The sequence below is a fragment of the Aphelocoma coerulescens genome (genome assembly GCF_041296385.1).
Source record: "Aphelocoma coerulescens isolate FSJ_1873_10779 chromosome Z unlocalized genomic scaffold, UR_Acoe_1.0 ChrZ, whole genome shotgun sequence".
In the NCBI taxonomy this organism is placed as follows: Eukaryota; Metazoa; Chordata; class Aves; order Passeriformes; family Corvidae; genus Aphelocoma; species Aphelocoma coerulescens.
Window position 1 is genome coordinate 19,061,576 of NW_027184085.1, and position 20,072 is coordinate 19,081,647.

The 20,072-nt window shown below is 38.0% G+C and overlaps 1 protein-coding gene across 1 annotated transcript in view; it reads left to right on the forward strand.

Annotated features, from left to right (window-relative positions):
* The window catches only part of NDUFAF2 (NADH:ubiquinone oxidoreductase complex assembly factor 2), a 64,376-nt gene that overhangs the window by 29,777 nt on the left and 14,527 nt on the right, over positions 1-20,072 (forward strand). The window contains exon 2 of the mRNA XM_069001330.1: positions 9,054-9,143. Coding sequence (XP_068857431.1) covers positions 9,054-9,143 — 90 coding nt within the window. The remainder of the gene's footprint in view (positions 1-9,053; positions 9,144-20,072) is intronic.

Below are 20,072 nucleotides of genomic sequence, written 5' to 3' on the forward strand. Positions count from 1 at the left end.
CAAACTTCAGATATAAAAAGTAGAAGTGCATACTAACCTGAATAACCATGAAACTTAAGTTCCTATAAACATTAGTAGAGCATTCTTTCAATCTTTTTTTAAAAATCGTATTACTACTTATGCTTGCAATTTATTTCCTATTTTTTACTTCAATGCCTTTTAAATAAATTTTAAATGTTATATTAAATAACATACGTTATGCATGTATAAAGATATGTGAAAAAGCACACTAGAAATTTATTGTAAGTATGAACACAAAAGTAAAATACAACTGATAAAAAATCCTATTGTAGTCGTATATCAGTTTCAAGTTAATGAGTCAGAAATGTTTAGAAGCTTGTTTCTAAACTAGTTTGCACCACTTTTTGAGATATTTAAGTATCTCCCCTTGAACCTTCACAAATTAGGAAACAAGTGTGAAAATGTGGCAAGATTTCTTTAGGCCTATTAACTGCCTAGCAGCTTCTTCTCAAGGACTCTAAGGTTGAAATGGTATTGTAATAATTAATCTAAATCATCAAGGATGAGGCATATCCTCTGTTGTTTTAGAACTGAGATGACAGTTTTGAATTCAAGATGTATAGTCCTATCATATTATAGATACAGAGTTATCTTTAAGCCCTCAAGTAATATTTTCTTTTTCTTTCTCATAGTAGAAGTAAGGCATGGTTTGCTTGTGGGGTAAGGTATTCAAATTCAGTAAGTTTATCTGAGTGAAAGCTTAAACTTTCAAGTTGGTAAAGAGTGGTAACATACATTTTTGGAACTCATTGCTGCAATATTTATCTGGTACATAATATTGGCATTTTGAAGCACTGGAACATTCTGTGACAGCATTTTGAGCTTTTAAGTTCAATGTATCATGCATCTTTCCCAGGCCAGGTGATGTTCTTGTTCTTTTGTCTCAGAATCGATTTTTATTCCATCTCAAATTAATTCTATAGGATTAGTTAAAGCTGAGTCCCAGGAGTCAAGTAGGAACTTCAGTATTGTTTTATAAAAACATGAATATAATATCTGGGTGCAGAAGATGGTTGCCATATCCCAGGCCTATGGTTGCATTCTCAGCTGGGCAGCAGTGCCCCCAGGTGCACCCTCTGGTGCTGTGGAGTAGCGTCACTTGTCATGTTGGTGTCTGTGCCATCACAGCCCTTTAGGTTGCTAATATCTGAGATCTGACGGAGAAGAGTCCCTGTTGCCACTTCACCCCGTCATGTCAACTTGACTGCCTCATCTCGCAGGACTTAGCTTTGCCATGAGGTTATTTATGAAGTACAAAACTTTCTGTTAGACCCAGCTCCATGATGGAACAGAAAATATGTTCTGTTTTGGCACCCTGTCAGACTCTACTGTTCTGTATATTTATTTCAGTCTTTGTTACTTATTTCATTTCCTTGAGCTTTTGGCATTTCTCTTGACTGTAACAGGCTGCACTTAGCAGACATCCCCACAAGTTGTTTCCTGTTCAGGGTCTTGCTGTAGTCACTTGTCCTGTTGTATTGAGATTGCTTCCTCTTTTTTCAAGGAAGAACTCCTTCTCTTTGCCAAGATCCCCATTAACTTGCCTGGGGGGCTGTCAGACTGCCAGTATCCCACAGATGGTGTTCTGGGAAGTCTACATCAAGTTTTGACCCTATTCTCTGGTATTTCTGCACACACACACCCCCCTGCCACACCAGCTCTTTTTTTTTTTTGAGCTTTCACAACAGTATTTCTAGTTTTCTTCCTAAAGCTCTATTGTAACCCATAAAGAGTAGCACTTCCCCTGTTGGATGACCCAAGAGGCTTTTTTGAACAAAACACCGGTATTCAGCATGTCTGCTGATTTTTGCAAAGGGGGCTGGAGCTCCTTTTTTTTCTACCCAGATTTTCAACAACACCATCAATTTCAGAGCCACGTTGGTGTGTTTAGAGGGGCACCACCTCCACCTTCTTGCTGTGTCTGAAATATTAGGACCTCTGTTCAGTCATATCTTGTGCAGATGTCAACTTTGCAAGAGTTTTTGTGTAATTACTATATAGGTGTGAACAAGCAATTTACCTACAGCAGAAGTGTATTTGTTGTGTTCTTTTGACATATCTTCATCCCAGTTTTTCATCTGGCTCTCTATATGTGAGACTCCTGTTAGCAAAAGGACCAGGTGGGGTTGTATACATATACACACACCTCTCTTAAAATAGGCAGTCTTGTAGTACAAGTGCAACTTCAGATGCTACTTTTGTAATTTATATGATAAAATGAGCAACACATAAATTGTAGAATAAAGAATAACATTTAAGGCTCTTTGCATGTTTGTAAGGATATGCATATTAGTGAATTGGGTAATACATCTCAAGGACTTTAGCTAACTTTCTTCAGAAGTTGCACTGTTGGGTTGACTGTGGTTGAGACAGATGAGTGTTCTTCCCTAACCTCCACAATGAAAAGCAAACATAGTAAAATAGCAGTACCAGTATTCTTTAATCCTTCAAGTACAGTACAATATTAGCTGTAACTGTGTACAGACCTCACCTCTTGTATAAGACTGAATTTTCTTTGCAAATCTCACACCTGTATTGCTTTTGTAAAATTCATTAAAATCTACTAAAACCCAAAAATAGCATTAGTACCCTGAGAATGTATGTGCAGCTAGTTGTAGTAATTGCATTTATTCTGCAAAAAGTGGAGATGGTAAATGAGTTTTTGCAAAGGATTTGTAATTGAAATGTAGTGAATCATCCAAACCAGTCCGTAACACCGCTCTGTTGGGTCATATTGCAGAATGGATGTTCTTCACAGCTGTGTCTTTCTTTTCATTTTATTTACAATTCATACCCTCGCTGTAATTTACCCATTTCTCTTCCCTTTATGACTGCCTTTTTGTTTATCTTTCTGCATTACATTTTTATTTATAAGAGTACAAGTTATTGTGCTATTTCTACCTGCTTGCTAAACTCCCTGTATACATGCTAAGTTCCCATTTTAAGCCATTTTTCATATATTTACAAAATAAATTCAGCACTTCATTCTTGGATTTATTCACATTTTGACAGTAATTGGTAGAAAAGTGTTTCTTGAATCTGATAGACCAAAAGAAACCAAAAGAACAGTTGGGAGAAAGCTTCTTCATGACAGACCACTGAGCTTCCATCAGCTCTCCAAGGAACTGTCATTTCTACTACTATCGTTTGGACTTGTGTTCCCAAAAGAATGTAATGCTGCATGATTCCTGTAGGCTTATTGTAGACTCATTTACAAAACAATGATTCTTTGTGAAGACATGGTATGTGTTGGGCTTCACAGATGAGGAGGAAGACATAAGGCTTTCCAAGTGAGCAGGGAGTGGGAACTGGTGGCACTGCATCCTGCTGCCAGATTGAGAGAGCTCAGGGACTACAATGACGGTGGGTATTTAGCAGAGGGATTTGTCTGTCCGTTGAAGGAAATTGTTTCTCGAACAAATGTTATTTAATTTAACTTCCACAGTCTAAGATACAGCAGGTTTTCAAAACATGAGATTTGTGTGAATGTATATAAACTCCATGGCCACTGATCCCAGAGGAAGTTACTGATGTGGTCAGCTGGCAATTCTTTTGAGAAGTGAAAAGGGACTGTGATGTTTGTAGTGTATATGAGTCTTTCTTTGACAGTACATGTTCCCAAAAATGGAAGCAATTGCCCTGGCTTGAAACCTTCAATAGAAGTCTAAAGAAATGTATTTTCCTTTGAAAAGAAAATAGTACTTGCCGACAACTCTGAAAAGCCAAATGTATTGTTGTTAAGATGTAAATACAAATAGCAAAATTGAAACACAATTTTTGACCATGAATGCCTGGTACTTACAGCTTTTTTGGACTTGCTCAGTCAGCACTGAACAAGTTTAATATTGCTTCATCCTGCATTGCTATAAAACTGGAAATCACTGATCCTGGTTCATTTGAGGTTAATGGAAATCAGAACCATAGAACATCTGTGGCCTTGCCGCTCTTAAAAGTTGAAATGTGTTTCTGTTATGATTTTATAAAGCAGAAGGCATTTTAGATGATTTCAAATGTATTAATTATTGGAGAAAATATAACTACATCTGTAAGTGTTAGATGTTAGGTACAAATACTTAACTTTTTTGTATTTCAGAATACTGTATTGATTTATTGTATTAATGAATATAATGAACGGTTGGAAGTTATTAATTTGTCACTAAGCAAAAGTTAATTAACTTCTTAGAAATCTAAATTTGGAAAAATCCTCATAATTCTTTGGGAAAAAAATATTATTTTAAAATATTTAGGTCTTTCCTAAGGTGAAGATAATTATTGCAGAAACATTGTAATTCTGACCACGAGGTAACATGAAGATAGTCATCAGTGAATAGACTCCCTCAGCTAAAAATCGAAGCAAAGGAAAGATAGTGGCTTTCATAAATTAATACTTGCCTTTAAAAGGGTTGCCTTTTCACTTTCTTCACAACAAACATATTTCCCTTCTTCAGTGGAGATGAAAACTTTGGATCTTGTTCTGACAGTGATGGGCTGTTCCTGCAGCCTGTAGCTAAGTAGATCTACATTTGTTAGTGCTGGAGTAGTTCTTCCTCTGCTTTGTATGAAGAACTGCTCATAGTTCAGTTGCTTTGGTAATTTAATTACTGCTTCACATTTAGCAAAAACTGCAGTTTATTTGGTGGTTAACAAAGAGGAATGAAATGGGTGACCTATTCTGTGAGTATTGTAAGATACTGCTGAAAAAAATTTTAGAAACCTTTGTTTTGAGTAGGTGAAGTTTATGTTGTGTTGCTGACAATTAATTAATAGTCTGTTAGTGAATGAAGTACAATATAATCTCTTCAAAGCACATAACACTTAAGTAAAAAGGTATGGTTTAAAAATGTTTCTTTCATCATGAAGTTTAAAGCACTGCTAGACAACTGGAATTTAGGCCATTTGCCTTGAATTCACAAAGGTTGCATTTTCAGTCTGTGCATTTAAAAAACAAAATCTTAGTGGAGTGTTTCTTCGATGGACTCTTACCATACAGACATTGCAAATCAGCAAGGCAAAAGAGTCCTGGTCCTGAGTTCTCATGAACATCTGATATTCATTCACTTTGAATGGGGATTGTTACTTTAACATAGTAGTGTGTGAGAGGGAGATCCTATTTGCATCTGCTCACTGCAAAACATGCTAATACTTTATAGCTGGCAGGGGCTCATGTTCAGGTAGCTCAGTTCAGGTACCAAAAACATCCATTTCCCTGTTGCTGGTCCAAATTCTGCTCTCACTGATTATATGTGCTGTAGTGTAGGAACCCAGAGTGCAGGGAATATTTCTCTGCCTGTTTTTAAGGGTTCTTACCCCCCTGAACAACACTGTTTTAGCTTCAAACCTTGGAAAAAATTGCCAACAGTCAGACAACAACTAGAAAATACAGTGGTGTGAATTAGGTGATAGACTACTATATAAGATTGTCAGAGGGTGAAAAATTGAGAGGTTTTGGGCTTCTCTTTATAGTAGATAGATAAGAGTAAAAAATATCAAAATGGAGCATTGTTGTTGTTCTCTAAACCTTCTTCTTCTTCTTCTACTACTCCACATTCTGCAGTAAAAGTAGTTTGGAATGGTTAGATAGAAAATTCCGCAGTTCCTGTCTGTGTTACTGAATAATTGGTAAGAAAGTGAAAATAATGTACGTTTTTAGTAACTATTGGTTAAAATATCTTTAAAAGGCTATGTAAATCTTGATAGAGTCAGAATAAGCTCTCACTCCTACTTTTCTTCCCTCTATGCTGTACCTGGGTCACACTAGTGGCTCTGTTCCTCTGATAAGACTTAATAAACAACTATCTGAAAGCACTGAAACTCAAGGAAAAGTCTCGGCTTATCTTTGAAACTCCTTGCAAGGACTTTCAGCAAATTCTCTCCCATCCGGAGGGACTTGATTTACGGCACAGTAAAGTGTCACTGTAGTTTGTTTAGCTGTACACATTATACAAATTTGTGTGAGGGTTAACAGGAAATATTTTTCAAATAACAGTTTTGTAAGCAGTGAAAATCAATCTAGGGCTGCTGAAGATCTTTAGAATAGTGTGTATACTTTTGTTTTTAGAAATTGATATCAGAATAGTAATAATTTGGTTATAGAACACCACAATTTTGGGATTCATTATTTATTTTCATCTGGAAGGTTCTTCCATGGCTTTTTCTAACTGTAAATACATATATGTCATATTTAGTGACTGCAGCGGAATAACTAGGATATTTTGCCTATAGAAGGACTCTTCCTTAGAAGTTACTGAAATATAAAAATATTATTTTATAACATCTATGCTTATCTACTGTTAACCATGGGTTTTGTTGTGCAAATATAGCCTAATTTCTAGGCTTCTGAGTCTAAAGATAAGGCTGTAGAAATTTAGAAACTGATTCATTACACCATTGACTACCCTGTTATGTTTCACTGTGTATTTCCTTTGCTGGCTTTGGCTTTGCCCTCCTTATGCCAGCAGGCCGCAAAACTTCTGCTAAACACTTTTGTTTTCAGGCTTTTATTCAAATCCGCTTCAGTCATGACACATTGGTTTTCAGATAGACTGGGACTGACAGGTTTAGAGAAAATATGTGAAGTAAGAAAATATATAAATGTAACTAACATATGTAAATACTGTATCACTTGCTGAGTGATCTGTCAATTACTTACGCTTCTTGGCCATTTTGCCTGCTTGAAAACTCCTGCAAAACTGAAAATCTTGGCTACTTTGGTGTTCAGTGTAAACTATGTTGTAGCTGATATTCTATGTGAACATTCTGTACATCTGGTAAATTCTTTCTGAAGTGACCTGCTTTTTGTTTTAAGACACAATTGGATATACTGTGTTACATATATAATCCCAACTTGAATCATTAATGGTTCTTCAGTGTTTCTAACATCCTGTAGTCACATGAAAATGAGGTTAATTTTAATTTTAAAACTGTCCTTGGTTGGTGATATTTTTAATTGCTTCATATGTATGCCCTTACAAGTGAAGTTTTGTGCATTGCTGCAGCAAAGACACCAGTATTTGTTTGAAAACATGGGAATGAATTAATATGAAGCAAAACAGTCAATAAAGTCGATCTTTAGTATGAAAAAAACCACTTCCCTGCACTGTAAAAGGTTTTAATTACATGTAAAGAGGCCTCAGTGCAATCTTCACGTTACAAAAGGCTATGTAAATTATTTGTCAGTGGTGGTCTGCCAAAAAAAACCTAGGGGACAAGGCAAATCAAACAGTTGAAGTTAATTAGTGTCATGCATGCATCACAAGTGCAGAGAGGCTTAAAAGCCACCATCAGTACACAACACATTTGGGAAAGAATTTCTGAGTTTGGCTCTACAGTATGAATTGACTGTGGGATCTGGAGAATGAATTTTTATGGGAGTCTTATGAAAGCTTGCAGCAGAATAAGAAGTGGAATATTTTGTTAAATAGTATCAGTCAGAAGTTGTGGTGACAGTTAGAAATAAAACACTTCTTCATTATTCTTTCTTATGGCAGTTTATTCAGATGATGTAATACTCAAATTATGGACAGTTTTTTAAAAGGTGCTGTTCTAACAGTAAGGTCTAGTAACTTTACAACATTGGAGAAGAGAGTTTTTTCTGAGACCTGTATAGGATCAGCCCTAATTAGATACCTGTTCAGCTTTTCTGGAAATCTTCTGTATGAGAAGAAAGTAATTCTGTAGTTTTGTTTTGCTTTGTAGATAAAGAGTTTAAGAAATTAAATCATCAATGGTATTGTTGAAAAAAATTATATTAAAGCAAGATACGAACTATAATTTCCTCAGCATATAGGAATTGTATAGTTATAAAACAAACAAGTATCTAGCATACAGCTTTCAACACTGATTAAAAGTATCTAATTTTAAGGATGAAGGCATGCTACACAGTATTCTTTGCCTGATGGCATGTCTTGAAAGAATAAAAATGTTTCATTGCTTAAAAATTAAAATATAAAGCTAAAGAAGATACTTAGAAAAGGAATTTCAGATTCTATACAGGTTCTTATTTTAGTGTATTAAATAATAATGAATAATAGAGTGGACTTTAGCTACTGATGGTTCTAAGTCTCAACTGGTATCAGTTTCAGAATAACTTCAGTTGAAATACTTGTTAAAAGCATACTGAAGGAATGACATTAATCACTTCATTATGAAATGATATGTTTTATGCAGATATCCTTTGTGTTTCCTCAAAATGTCAAATTTCTCCATATCAGCGCCCAGGAAGAGAAAAAGCTGGTAGAAAGAGCCTAGGGAATATTGTTAAGTTTTTCCCTATGAGGAATGGGAACCTTGCATATATTTCTAGTACCTGCTAATTTAAAAAGCAAATTAAGATATTCCTTCTCTACACAGTAGCATAATATCTGACGGTCAGTCTGCTGTGCACCGCCTTACTGTTCAATCTTTTGAATTCTTCTTCTTTGGTAGTAGTAAAGTCAGAATGTGGGATGTAGATATAGGTTCCCCACAGTGGCTCCCCTTTCAATATGCTGAATGTTCCCTATCAGATTCCAACCTACTGGCTGTGGGGTTTTAACAAAGAAAATATTTAGTTTATAGGCAGTTGTGAAAAATCTCACAAGCATGAGGCAGTTGTCAGCGACTGGAGACGCTGTGGCCTGACTGCTTGCAAACCTAGCCAGTGAGCTTTGAGTGCTGTTTTTCGTCATTAATAATACAAGTCAACTATAGAACATGGAAGCTTTTCTTGAAATTACTGGAATATAACATTTCAAGTTGACAGCTAGATGGTAATAATTTTCTCAGTATTTTAATCTTTCATTTTGTCCTGTATATATCATTGCACTCATGGGAATAAATACAGTTCTTTCAAAATAATAAGGTGAACAGCCATTATAAATATATTTGAACATTTTATAATATATTTTATAATATATATTATATACATATTATATATATTATATGTATTATAAAATATATATTTTTTATAATATATAATACATATTATATTAAAAATATAATATATAATATAGAACATATATACATGCCTTTTTCTTTCTTTTTTTCTGCTATAGGGCAGATTGTACCAGAAAGAAGATTTGTAGAAGCAGTTAATCGTGAAGCATATCAGTATCAAATTGGTGACTTTCCTGCAGAATGGGAAGGTAAACATTTTGGGTCTATTTCAAGATAATTTTGCCATTGAATGTAGATGCTGTATTTTTAATGGAAAGCCTGACTGTGAACAAGTTGTTATCTTTCATTTTAAGTAAGGCAGGCTTTTATTTAAATGCATAACAATGATGAATTCTTAAAGTAACCTCTTTAAAAATAGGATAATTTTTGATTGAGAAGTCAGTACTTAATAAAAATAAAGCCTATGTGGACATGACTTATTCCTATTAAATATGAAAATATTTGTGCCTGTGGAGGATCTGATTGAATAACCAGCATGAAATGCATTAAATAACACAAAACTTCTTATTGTTCCTTCACTGCAGTATTAATGTGTAGGTCATTTGAGTTATTGGTGGCACAGTGATGGGGCTTGCTTTTTTTATGGTTTTTTGGTTTCCTATAGTGGAAACAGGGTGTCCAACTCTCTGCTAGATTGTACGAGGGCTCTCTCTAGTAGAGAGTTGGACACCCTGTTAATGATTACCCAATTTATCCCGCTACTGCTGATCAAATTCTTGTCTGAAAATTTGGGATACAATAAAAATTTTAGGGAAGTTAGAGCATTTCCTTAGGATTAACTGATCAGCTCTTGGAGAAAAAGAAATTAGAGGAGTGTATGTCGGTCTTTGAGGTTGGTAGGTGCTTGAGCCAAGTATGGGGCTAAATGTGTGTAGCGGGTTCGGTTTCTAACCGGGCGGAAACACCAATTTAGTGTAGTGGTTTGGTCCAAAATACTCATTACTGTTTACCTTCTGTGAGGTAAGAACTAGGAGAAATGCAAAGCAGGCACAAAACTTGAAAGAATATAAAGAAGTTTATTAACAGACCTAAAAGAAGAAAGAGGGAAAAAAAAAATCATACCACACCTTCAGAACACTTCTCCTCCCCCCACCTTTCTCCCTTTTCCCACTGACAATGTAAAAAGACGACCCTTAAGATGTTCAGTCTGTTTACCACTTCCATAATAACCTTGTTCAGTCCATTTAGGAAGAGGAGTCTCTCTTGTCCATGCTGTGAAAACATCACAACGAGACAGCCGCCCAGGTTGGTTCTCTGCTCGCATGTGAGTCCCTTCCCCCGACTTGCAGCTTTTCCCACAACTGCTTTTGAGGGTCCACTCTTGAATTACTGGGGTACAATTTTAAGGTTCAGAAACAAAAGTTCTCTTCACCCATCTCTGGGGGCATTTCATCTCTAAGAACAGAGGCCCTCCTCCTTCCCTGGGAGCAAAGGGTCCTTCTTGTCTTCATCTCTAGGACTATCTCTGGGAGCATCTCTAGGAACAGAGGTCTTCCCCTTTCCATGTGGAGTAAGAGTCCTCATCGCTTCCATCACTCCCTGTTCAAACTTCTCATCAAATTACAGCTGCTTCAGCATCTGCTTATTTCAGCGCAGGTGCTTTTGCTCACAAGTTGAATGCTCCACCCCCCATGCCTTTATGAAATTACAATGGGTACTCCGATATATCACAGCTTTACAACAGAATTTCAGCTTTAAGCATCTTCTCTTTCTCCTCCCTCAGGTTTTCAGCTCTTCACAGCACTAAAAGGGTTAATCTCACCCAGGCCTTGCAGCTGGAATGTGGCTTATTGCTGTTGGTCACATGATCTTTGCCGGACAGCAGGGCAGCTTTTGGCTGAATCTTGGCTGCACTGGAGAGGGGGAGCTGGGCCACTCCATCTGCGCAGAGCAGGGCTGTGGAGGGGCTTCCGCGGGTGGAACAGCGCCCATCGGCTCCAGGATGGCCGTGGCCCAGCCCAGCCTGGCCCGAGCAGGGCGTGGGCCGGGCCCGCTGGCCCCCACACAGGGCCCACAGCCACCTGTCCCAGCACTGGAAACGAGAGAGAGCTCTGCCGGGCTTTGTCCATTCTTAAATGTGGATCACAGAAGTGTTCACAATTTTAAGTGGCTTAAAAAATTGTCCATATTCAAACTGGCCAGCTGATAGGTTCTGTCAGGTCGTAGAGGAGCTGTAAGAACCCCTTTGCAAGAACATCACTTCTTGGACTATGCTTTGCTAACCCATGATGTGACTTAAAATCCAGTGTAGAGGGATTCCTTGCGGAACAGGGGCATATGATACCCCTGGAAAGATTGGACAGCCCAGGGTTGCTGAGGAAAAACACCTGAACTGGCCCCTGGCTGCAGGCAAGCCTCGAAAGCACCCGGCTGCAGGCAGCCCTGAAAGTCCTTGGCAAAGCAATACACTGGTCGGCTCCCCCCAGATTAGAGGCCATCTAGAGGGACTGGGCGTGAATCTTTGCAAAAGTAGATATAAGCTTGTATAGGTAAACAATAAAGGGGAGAATGATGCTCAAATCGTATTGGTGTATGTGTCGTTACTCTGGCCAGCTCTCCAGCACTCGGACCCCTAGAAATCCAGGACTCTGAAGCTTAAGCAAGGAACCCCTGAAATAGTACATAGAAGCTACCCATCACTCAACTTGCTTTTTGGAGAGAAAGATACCTTGACATCTCCCAGAAGTTGGTAGGTTTAAAGGAAACAGATTTTAAGCAGTATGTATTTAAGCTCTGGAATTCCTTGTTGTTGGATTCTGCTTGCTGGAAGTTTGCATGAGTTCAAAAAGAGATTAAAAGTATTGGTGGAAGAAAAATTGTTCTTATACATAGGTATTACTGTGGTTTAATTTGTCAATCAGCTGCAAATGAATTGAGTCTACAACATGTTTTGAGGAAATGTCTTGGTATACTTGCTTTACCTCATTCTCTTCCCATTAGGCCTCATGCTCTTCTCTGAGGGAGATGATACTGAGCAAAGAGAAAACTTCAGACCCATCATATCCCTTCAGGGAATCAGTAGAGAAATATAAAATGTTCTCATCTTGTATTTTATCATTGTCATTACACTAAATCCTAGGATTTTTGCTGTGATAACTGAGGCTAGTATTAACAGCTGAAAGCTTCTAAAAGGTGTTTCAACACTACTGGCAGTGTTTGCCAGCTATGGCAAAACAACAGTATCAACAGTTTCTGTCTTTACTGCTGCAGTACCCACAGTGGGTTAGCAAGTCTTACCCTAGTTGTTCCTGGTTCTTTGTCAGTCCAAGATAGCCATCTTCTGAAGGAGAGCAGCTACCTGATAAGCTTGTCCTGTAAATCATCTGGTGCTTGAATAGAGATCTATTTATCCAATTTTCTGAAGGTCTTCTTCCTCATCCGAAAGTTCTCTAGCCACCAGTGCTCATCTTAATTCTCTATGACTGTCATGCAACCACTGCATCACAGACACTGAGAAACATATATGAAGCTTCAGGTAACTGCTTTGTTGTGAATGAATTCTCATCCAGGACAATTTTTAGTAGTCTCTGTCTGCACTTGTGTCTTGGTTTGAGAGACAGGTGTCTGCCAAGGAAGGCAGGAGCCTCTCTTGAAATGAAAAATGCAACTCCCCTCCAAATTATTATAATTTTGAAATTAAGGGGCTTTCAGGCAAAGATATGAAGAATAGGAACAACAGTTCTTTACTAATATATATATACATATATATATATATATATATATATAAAACAAGGCAAACAAACAGCAATAACTATGGCAGTAACAGCGAACAATCCCAAACCCAGTCCCAGCCCTCTCGGCTGTCGGGCCCTTTCCCCTCGGGTGCAGTTCCGCTCGCAGCCGGCAGGGGCGCTGGCGGCTCCCGGTGAGCAGGGCAGGTGCGATGGTTCCCCCGCGGCTGCAGGGGGCGCTCCGGAGCGAGCTCGGGGAGCACGCGGCTGCTCTGGTGCCCTGGGATCCCGGGGAGGGATGGGACAAAGGCTTCACAAACCCCTGGGCAGCTGATCCCGGTGCCCCAGCAGGACTCTTGGGAACAGCAGGCTGGAATGGCGGGAATGAGCACAAATCCCTGGTGGCAGAAGAGATGTATCAAACTCCGGAGCTGCGGCGGGAACCCTGGGAGGTCTGGGCAGGCAGGGAGTGCAGGGCTACAGAGTAGCAAAGGCTCAAAGCAGCAACAGGGGCAGGGCAGCTGCAGCGGCTGGCAGCTGGGCAGGGAAAGGCCAGCTTGGGATCCTGGGGCTTCCCGTGAGGCACCTGAGCAGATGGTGAAAAGGTCCCTCTTTTAGTGAGGTAGGGTGTTAAACAGGGTCCCAGTGTAACAGGCGCTCCAATGAGCAAGTTCCACTCACAGTAGAAGGAAGGCAACCAAAAGCAGAAGCCTGCAGTGCTGAGGACATCCATCCACAAGTATGGCAGCCTCTCTCCCTCTGAACACCGAGAACACCAGCCCACCAGGAGCTTCAGCCAACCCCCTTTTTTCCAGTTCAAATCTCGCGGCATCCCCCCACCTTACATGAGAAAACCCCAGGTGAAAGAGAGTAGCCAGTTGGACCCCTCCCTCTGTGGCCAGGTCTTTTGTTTTCTCCCAAGCACCCAGCAACTTGTCACCCCAGCAACATACATGGGGAAAATTCCACAAGAGAAAAAGAAAACAGAAGGAGAAGTCTCAAGACCCCAACAACTTGGCTGGAATTAACAGGAAACAACATGGACAATCAGACTGTCTCAGATGGGTGTGGACTAATCATGCTTGCACAAATGGTCTTAGACTGGTTCAAGCAAATTGCTATCCAAACCCATTGCTTCGTACTGCTGGGATCTATGTAGCACTAAAAAACCTCTTCTAGATCTCTCTTCAGAAATGTAGCACAAATCCCTGTGATTTGTGGTGCCTGCGAGGTCGCAGCTTTTTTGGGAGTTTACATGTGATGAGACCTTGAAGTCAAATATCACGTACCCTCATGGGAATATGGACTTGCCTAAAAAGCTGCAGCTGCCAGACCTAAGATAGACTTTTCAAATCAAGGCATCCTGTTCAGGTTTGGTTTAGAGAAGAAATGATGAACCAGCCATTCCTGTTTTTATGAACTGTGTTTACAGTTTTATTGCTTGACTTCCTCATCTTTGTTACTATGAGGTTTTTTCTTTGTGATTTTGTCAGCAAATACAAAGAATTCAGAGAGGGAAGGAAATTTTGCAGTTTGCAGATTGAGTAATAGTCTTTTCCTCTAGTCCTGGTTTTGGCCAAGGATAGCATTAATTTTTTGCAAAGGCCAGGAGAGGGTGTGGCTGAGGGGGTGTGGCCAGAATCCAGATGTTATACAATACCACCTCAGATAAATGCTGGGAGTAGGGGAAGGGGATTCTGGCTTCTGAGGAAAAGGGTGTGGCTTCTGGTTCAGAAAAAACATGGCTGTGGTCATCTCACATCACCCTCAGTGGGCATTTTCCACATGAATTACCCTCTCTTTTGTATGCTTTTGTTATTAGTATTAATATATGTTTGTTTCCTTATCTCACTACTGTTTTCAGTCAATTGTTATCTCACCCCATAATCTTTGCCTTTTGTGCCTCCCATCCTCTACCCCAGCCACCCTCAGTGGGGAAGGGTGGAAAAGGAGGCGAGAAGGGGCAAGCGGGTGACAGTGTGGTTTGGGGAGCTTTTGTGTGAGAACCAAATTGGGCAGTACCATTCCTCAACCACAACAGTACTGCATTTCTCTAGAAAGATAGGAATCATGCATGCTTTTTTCCCCAGTGCAGAATGGGTGTGTAGTGTATGCTTCTGAGAGGTAAAGGTGGGAATTCCAGAAAAAAGGTTAACCTGTATTTTTTTGTCCAGTGCTAGTCTAACCTTTGGAAATGCTTTTGTAGATGTAGAGTTTTAAAAAGCTAAAACTGGTCCTTCTGCTGTGGATATAGAAGCTGTTTGAAGAACTGTTATGTCTTTGCTACATGTTGGGGTGTGAGTTAGGGATGTAGGATGCTCTGAATTTCAATTCATCACTACTTCTTTTTTGCCTCTTCTAAAAAAAAAAATTCTCAATGAGTTAAAAATGAGAAGGAATGGAAAGTGTAGGTAGTTCAAATAATACTACAGAAGCCAGTTATCTGAGTAAGAACAGTTTAATTCAAGATTTTTAGCCACTCTTTGCTGAAAGGCTCATTACATTTCTGTCCCAATTTTTTCTTCCTTAGGATTGGTCTAGAAGTTTCCCAGGCCCAAAGGACCTGTGCTGAACTTTCTATCTTCTGTCCAGACTCTTGAAAATTTCCCAGTACATTCTTTCTGTGGGTGTTCATGTTATAATTTGTGCTGTTATGGATGCTGATCATTCCAGCAAATAGACTGAGACTTTGCAGAAGGAAATACTTGCTGTTTCCTCTGAACAGTAAAAGATGAATATAAGGTTAGAAGCTTATTTAATATTCCTTACTTTGTTTGCGCTTTGCTCTTGGAATCTGTTGGGCACAAGCTTACATCTCCAGGGGCTTCCTCTCCAAACCCTGTGTATGTACTTTGACATCCATGGCCTCTGCTTAAGTTTTGGCTGGCTCTCCTTTCTATCCCTCTCAGGGTTTCACTTTTAGAACTGTGCTGAAGAGTCTGTTTCCTCTTCTTTTCTTGGGACCTGTAGAGAGCTGCTTTTACCTGTCTTTGTTCTGCCAGGACTCAGGTATTTTTACTTGTGGACAATTCTTAATGGCCACCTGATTTAAAAGCAGTCATCCCAGCACCCTTCCCCTTTCTTAGTTACCCTACCTAACTGTATGACTGACTGTATGACTAGAAAAGGAAACCTCTTGTGACCAAAATTAATAAAATTACCGTCCCTGGAAATACTTACAGGCATTACTTATCTGAGGAGAACTTTCACAAAACCAGGGACAAAGAACAGTGTAAGGAGCAGGAACAGGCTATAGTGAAAGTGGAAGAGGGTTCAAGTTAAATCTGATTCTATACCTAAGACATTCAATTTGGATAGCTGTTAGCCTAAGGAACTGATTCTGGTGCTGTGTTTATCAAGTTTTAAACATGTAATAAGGTAAAGGAGACCAAGTAGAAACCTATAAAGCATCTTTCAGACCATAGACTTAATCTGTGCAAGCTGTTTCTTTGACTCTGGAAAGGGTATTTGTGTACTGATCCTGGGAGCTTACTGAATACAGGGCCAAGGGTTTACTCCTGAAGGACTTGTCTGGAAATTTCATCCTAAAGATGTTTTAAGCACTCTGTGGGATTAAATTATCTACATTCTCAGACCTGTGAATTTTATGAAAGTTCTGAAATGTCCATTAAGGCTTTTGTAAAACTAAAATAGAATCCCTTAGTGTTAGCCCTTTGTACACATAAAATTCAATTAATTTTATTTTTAAAAATCCAAAAGTGTATTTCCTGTTGTACTATAGTTTTGAATTTAGAATGCAATCCATATGTATAATACAAATATTGCCTGGTTTTGTTTAGGTGAAGTCTCTTATATTTTGCTTCAAAGTGGGAGTGCCTACTTTTTCTCAGGCAGTATGGATGCACCAACAGATAGCATTTTAGTTCTGAATGTTCACCTACTGAAGAACGTGTAATTTACCTCCTCAGGACATGTCAATAAGTGCTCATGAAGGGAGATGGGTAATTTTACATACCACAAGGATTCAGGAGATGGCGTGCTTCATGCTGTGTATTATTGCCATCTACTCTTAATCTCTCTTTTCTTTTTCTTGGTAACATTTAGAGATTACCAGGAGTCTTAATTTGCATGTTCACTTTTATGGTCATTGGCAGTGTGTTATCAGTGTTACTAATAAGAATGCAAATAAGTGCTGATGAAAGAATGCAAATATCTCAGGTTAGGAAATGTCCAGCTTACTTGCAAAATTCCTTTCAGACAAAGGTGGAATTAAGATGAATACATCCAGATAGAATTAGAAACAGCAGTTTTAAATGGAGGCAATGATTCATTTTGTCAAAGCTCTGCAGGGCAGGGGAGCTGTTTTGGTTGCAGAGGTACATATGTGTTACCTTCTCTGCCAGGTTTAAAACATCTTGGATGACAGTGGTGAAGGCATTTTGTTTTGTTAGCTTGGGGAATGGGAATGTCGTGTAGAAATTTTCCCCAGCTATAACTATCAACTTTTAATTAAGTATATGCATGTGTGCATACGTTGTTCAAATAAAATGAAATAAAGCACCTGCTTACCTTCTTTCCATCAACAAATATTTGACTGTGGTATAAAGCTGTTCAGTAATTTAAAAGTGCGTTCACCAAAGGTGTAATGCTGATCATAAAGAAAGGTGCAAGAGCTTTTTCTTTACTCAATTGTTTACATGGATATATTTTCCAAAGAGAATGCAAAATATCTAAACTTCAATATATTATTTACTTGGATTTTATTAAAGCAAGTGCTAACTCAGTAGAAAATTGGTTATATTTTTGTACACCTTCATTTTTCCTTTACTACCATGAATTTCTCTTACACGTGAGTTATAAGGTGCTGGTGCTTTTCTGAACTGTGTGTTGGGTGCTCAAAATTTTATTGATAACTTAAAAATCAAAGATTTGAAAGTCTTTTAAGAATTTCCCTATCTCAAAGAGAACCACATGAAAAATGGTGAGAATTAAATATATGAGTCCTCCCATTCTTTGGGATAACCCAAAGATTAAGGAGTGGTCAGGTGAATTATTAGTAAAATGTACTGCTTTTGAAAGACTGATAAAACTATTAGATGCTAAACTGCAGTATGCTAAAATATACTGAGTTCAGATGATGTTTTCTTTGCATTTAATCTTGTATTGCATCTTGAGCTTTATGAAGAGTATTTAAGAAGTGGATTTGCACAGAGGAATATGATAATGTTAAATCTAACTAACTTCATCATATGGATATAAAAAGATTTTAGTACATTTTCTTACTGTATTTCTCCCTCAGCCACATGACAGTGAAGAAATCTTTCATTAAATAATGACTTTCTTATGCAGTTCATTAGAGATATTAAAATTATTTCCTTGTAGTAATTCAGAAAATAGTATCATTGTTTGTGCCAACAAGTTTTATGTACCGTTAAGCTGAAAAAGATTTGGACTCCTGACATTTATTAGAAAAAAAGGAAGGTTGATAACTCTTATAAAACCATGCATTCGAGTGTTGTTAAAACTGGAAAGAAAAAGAGCACAATGTTAAAACTGTGTATATTACTTATGTATTTAAATACAATTTTATTATGGAATGTTTGCTATGAGAAATCTTCCTAAATTAAGGTTTGTTTCGTTGCTTTTGAGTGTTGGTAGTGAGTTCAGTTAATGAATGAAAATGTGTTGTGTAATGCTTCTGACTTCACAGCCTCTGTTCACAGGACATGTGTTATTGTGTTACCCTTCACTGTTTTGTTTGCAGCTTGTTAAACGAGCTAGATAATTAAATGATAAAATCTTTTACTAGAATTATTCCATTCATCTGAAAATCATTAGTCAAATAACTGCTAAAAGTCACAGGTGCTCTGGAAAGAAAATCTATTGTAACGTTTATATTTCAGCAATGCTTTTTAACTGCAGTTTAATTTTTGTAGTATTTCATATTTTTTCTTTAGGGATCAGTTGTTGTAGTCATCTGAAGTTTAAAATGCAGCGGGTGTTCTAAGAAAATACTGGCAATTTCAAAAAAAGTAAATCAATTTTTACATGCTGAGAGTTGTGGGATTGAAAACAGGGGTACTATCCTTCCATAGGTCAGAAGCAAGGCATGGCAAGGTAGAAGATGATATTTTGTTGAAAGTAATCTGTTAAATTTTCATGGTTTAAAGCTTTAATTTCTATGAGACATTTTGAAGTACTATCTTTCCTGGTTTTTTTCTCCAGCTGTATCTTTTACTGTTTAGTGTCTGGTATACATACCTGAAACCTCTACTATTTTTTTGCTTTTTTCTGAATGATGTTGCTAAGTATTTCAGTATTCTGAAGCTGTTGCTACGTATGGACATAGGTAACTTCTGTCAGGAGGAAAGGCTTATGTGGTAAGATTTTCTTCAATAAAATTGTTGGTTTTTTTACAGAGTGTCTGCAAGGCTGCCAGCTGAGAAGTGGCAGTCTCAGTTTAGTCTCTGGTATTTCCAGATTTTGCACTTTGAAATCTTTGTAAAATTTAAATGCTTGTAAGTACTACAGGTACATGTAGTTCTATAAATCCTATAATTCTGTAGATTTAATAGAAAGTCACTTAGTTGTATTTTGAATTACCTTAAGGGGCTGTTTTTCTTTCCACTGACATAAAACTTACAGGAAGGGTGATGTTGACTGCTCATAGTTCTGTCACTTGTCCACAGTGGCAAATTTGGATCTATTCTTTGTTAGGGCTTCTGAGAAGAGTTGGCAGGGACTGCTTTTAAGAAAAGTAGTTTGAGAAAGATATTTAAAAGTACATCTTTTCAGGAAGTAGCATCTGATAGGCAAGAACCAAAAGTATTACCTTGCTTCATATCTTTACAAGTATTTTACCATTAAACTTTACCATTAACCAGTGCCCATCCTTGCTAAATAAATTCCAAGCTGTGTCTCCCTTTGTTCATATGTTAATTGGAAGCTATTCTCCCTAAAACAACTTGCATAATGCTGCTGAAGCCATGGTGTTAGTGTTTCACCTTCTATGTAATTGTATTTTCAGAAGTGAGATGATATTATGACTCCGTGCAGATTTTAGTGTCTTAGACTAGTCTAAATCATTCCCTGGTTCCCCTCAAAATACAGCACAGATGGTATTAGAAAATTAAAATTTGGAAGAGTTCCTTCTTTAAGCATTTCTGGAACTTTATAGACGGCTACAGGTGAGGCCAGGAATTTGAGTGGGTTATAGCAAAATGTTATTTTTGGTATAATTTTCAAGCATAGTAACAAAAATCTTAATTATCAAAGCAAACATATGAAATAACATCTTGCTGTGTCCTCAGCACTTGGAAGTGGCTTTCCGTATGTTTGTCATTCTGTTCATTACTGGCTACTTGTATTCTGCTGCTAATTAATTTGAAAAATATGAGCAGAAAAGACAAATGTCATTGAAGTATCCGACCAAGTACCTACCAATTGTGTGAATTGAAAAGGCATGAAAAAATGCTACAGTAGTGG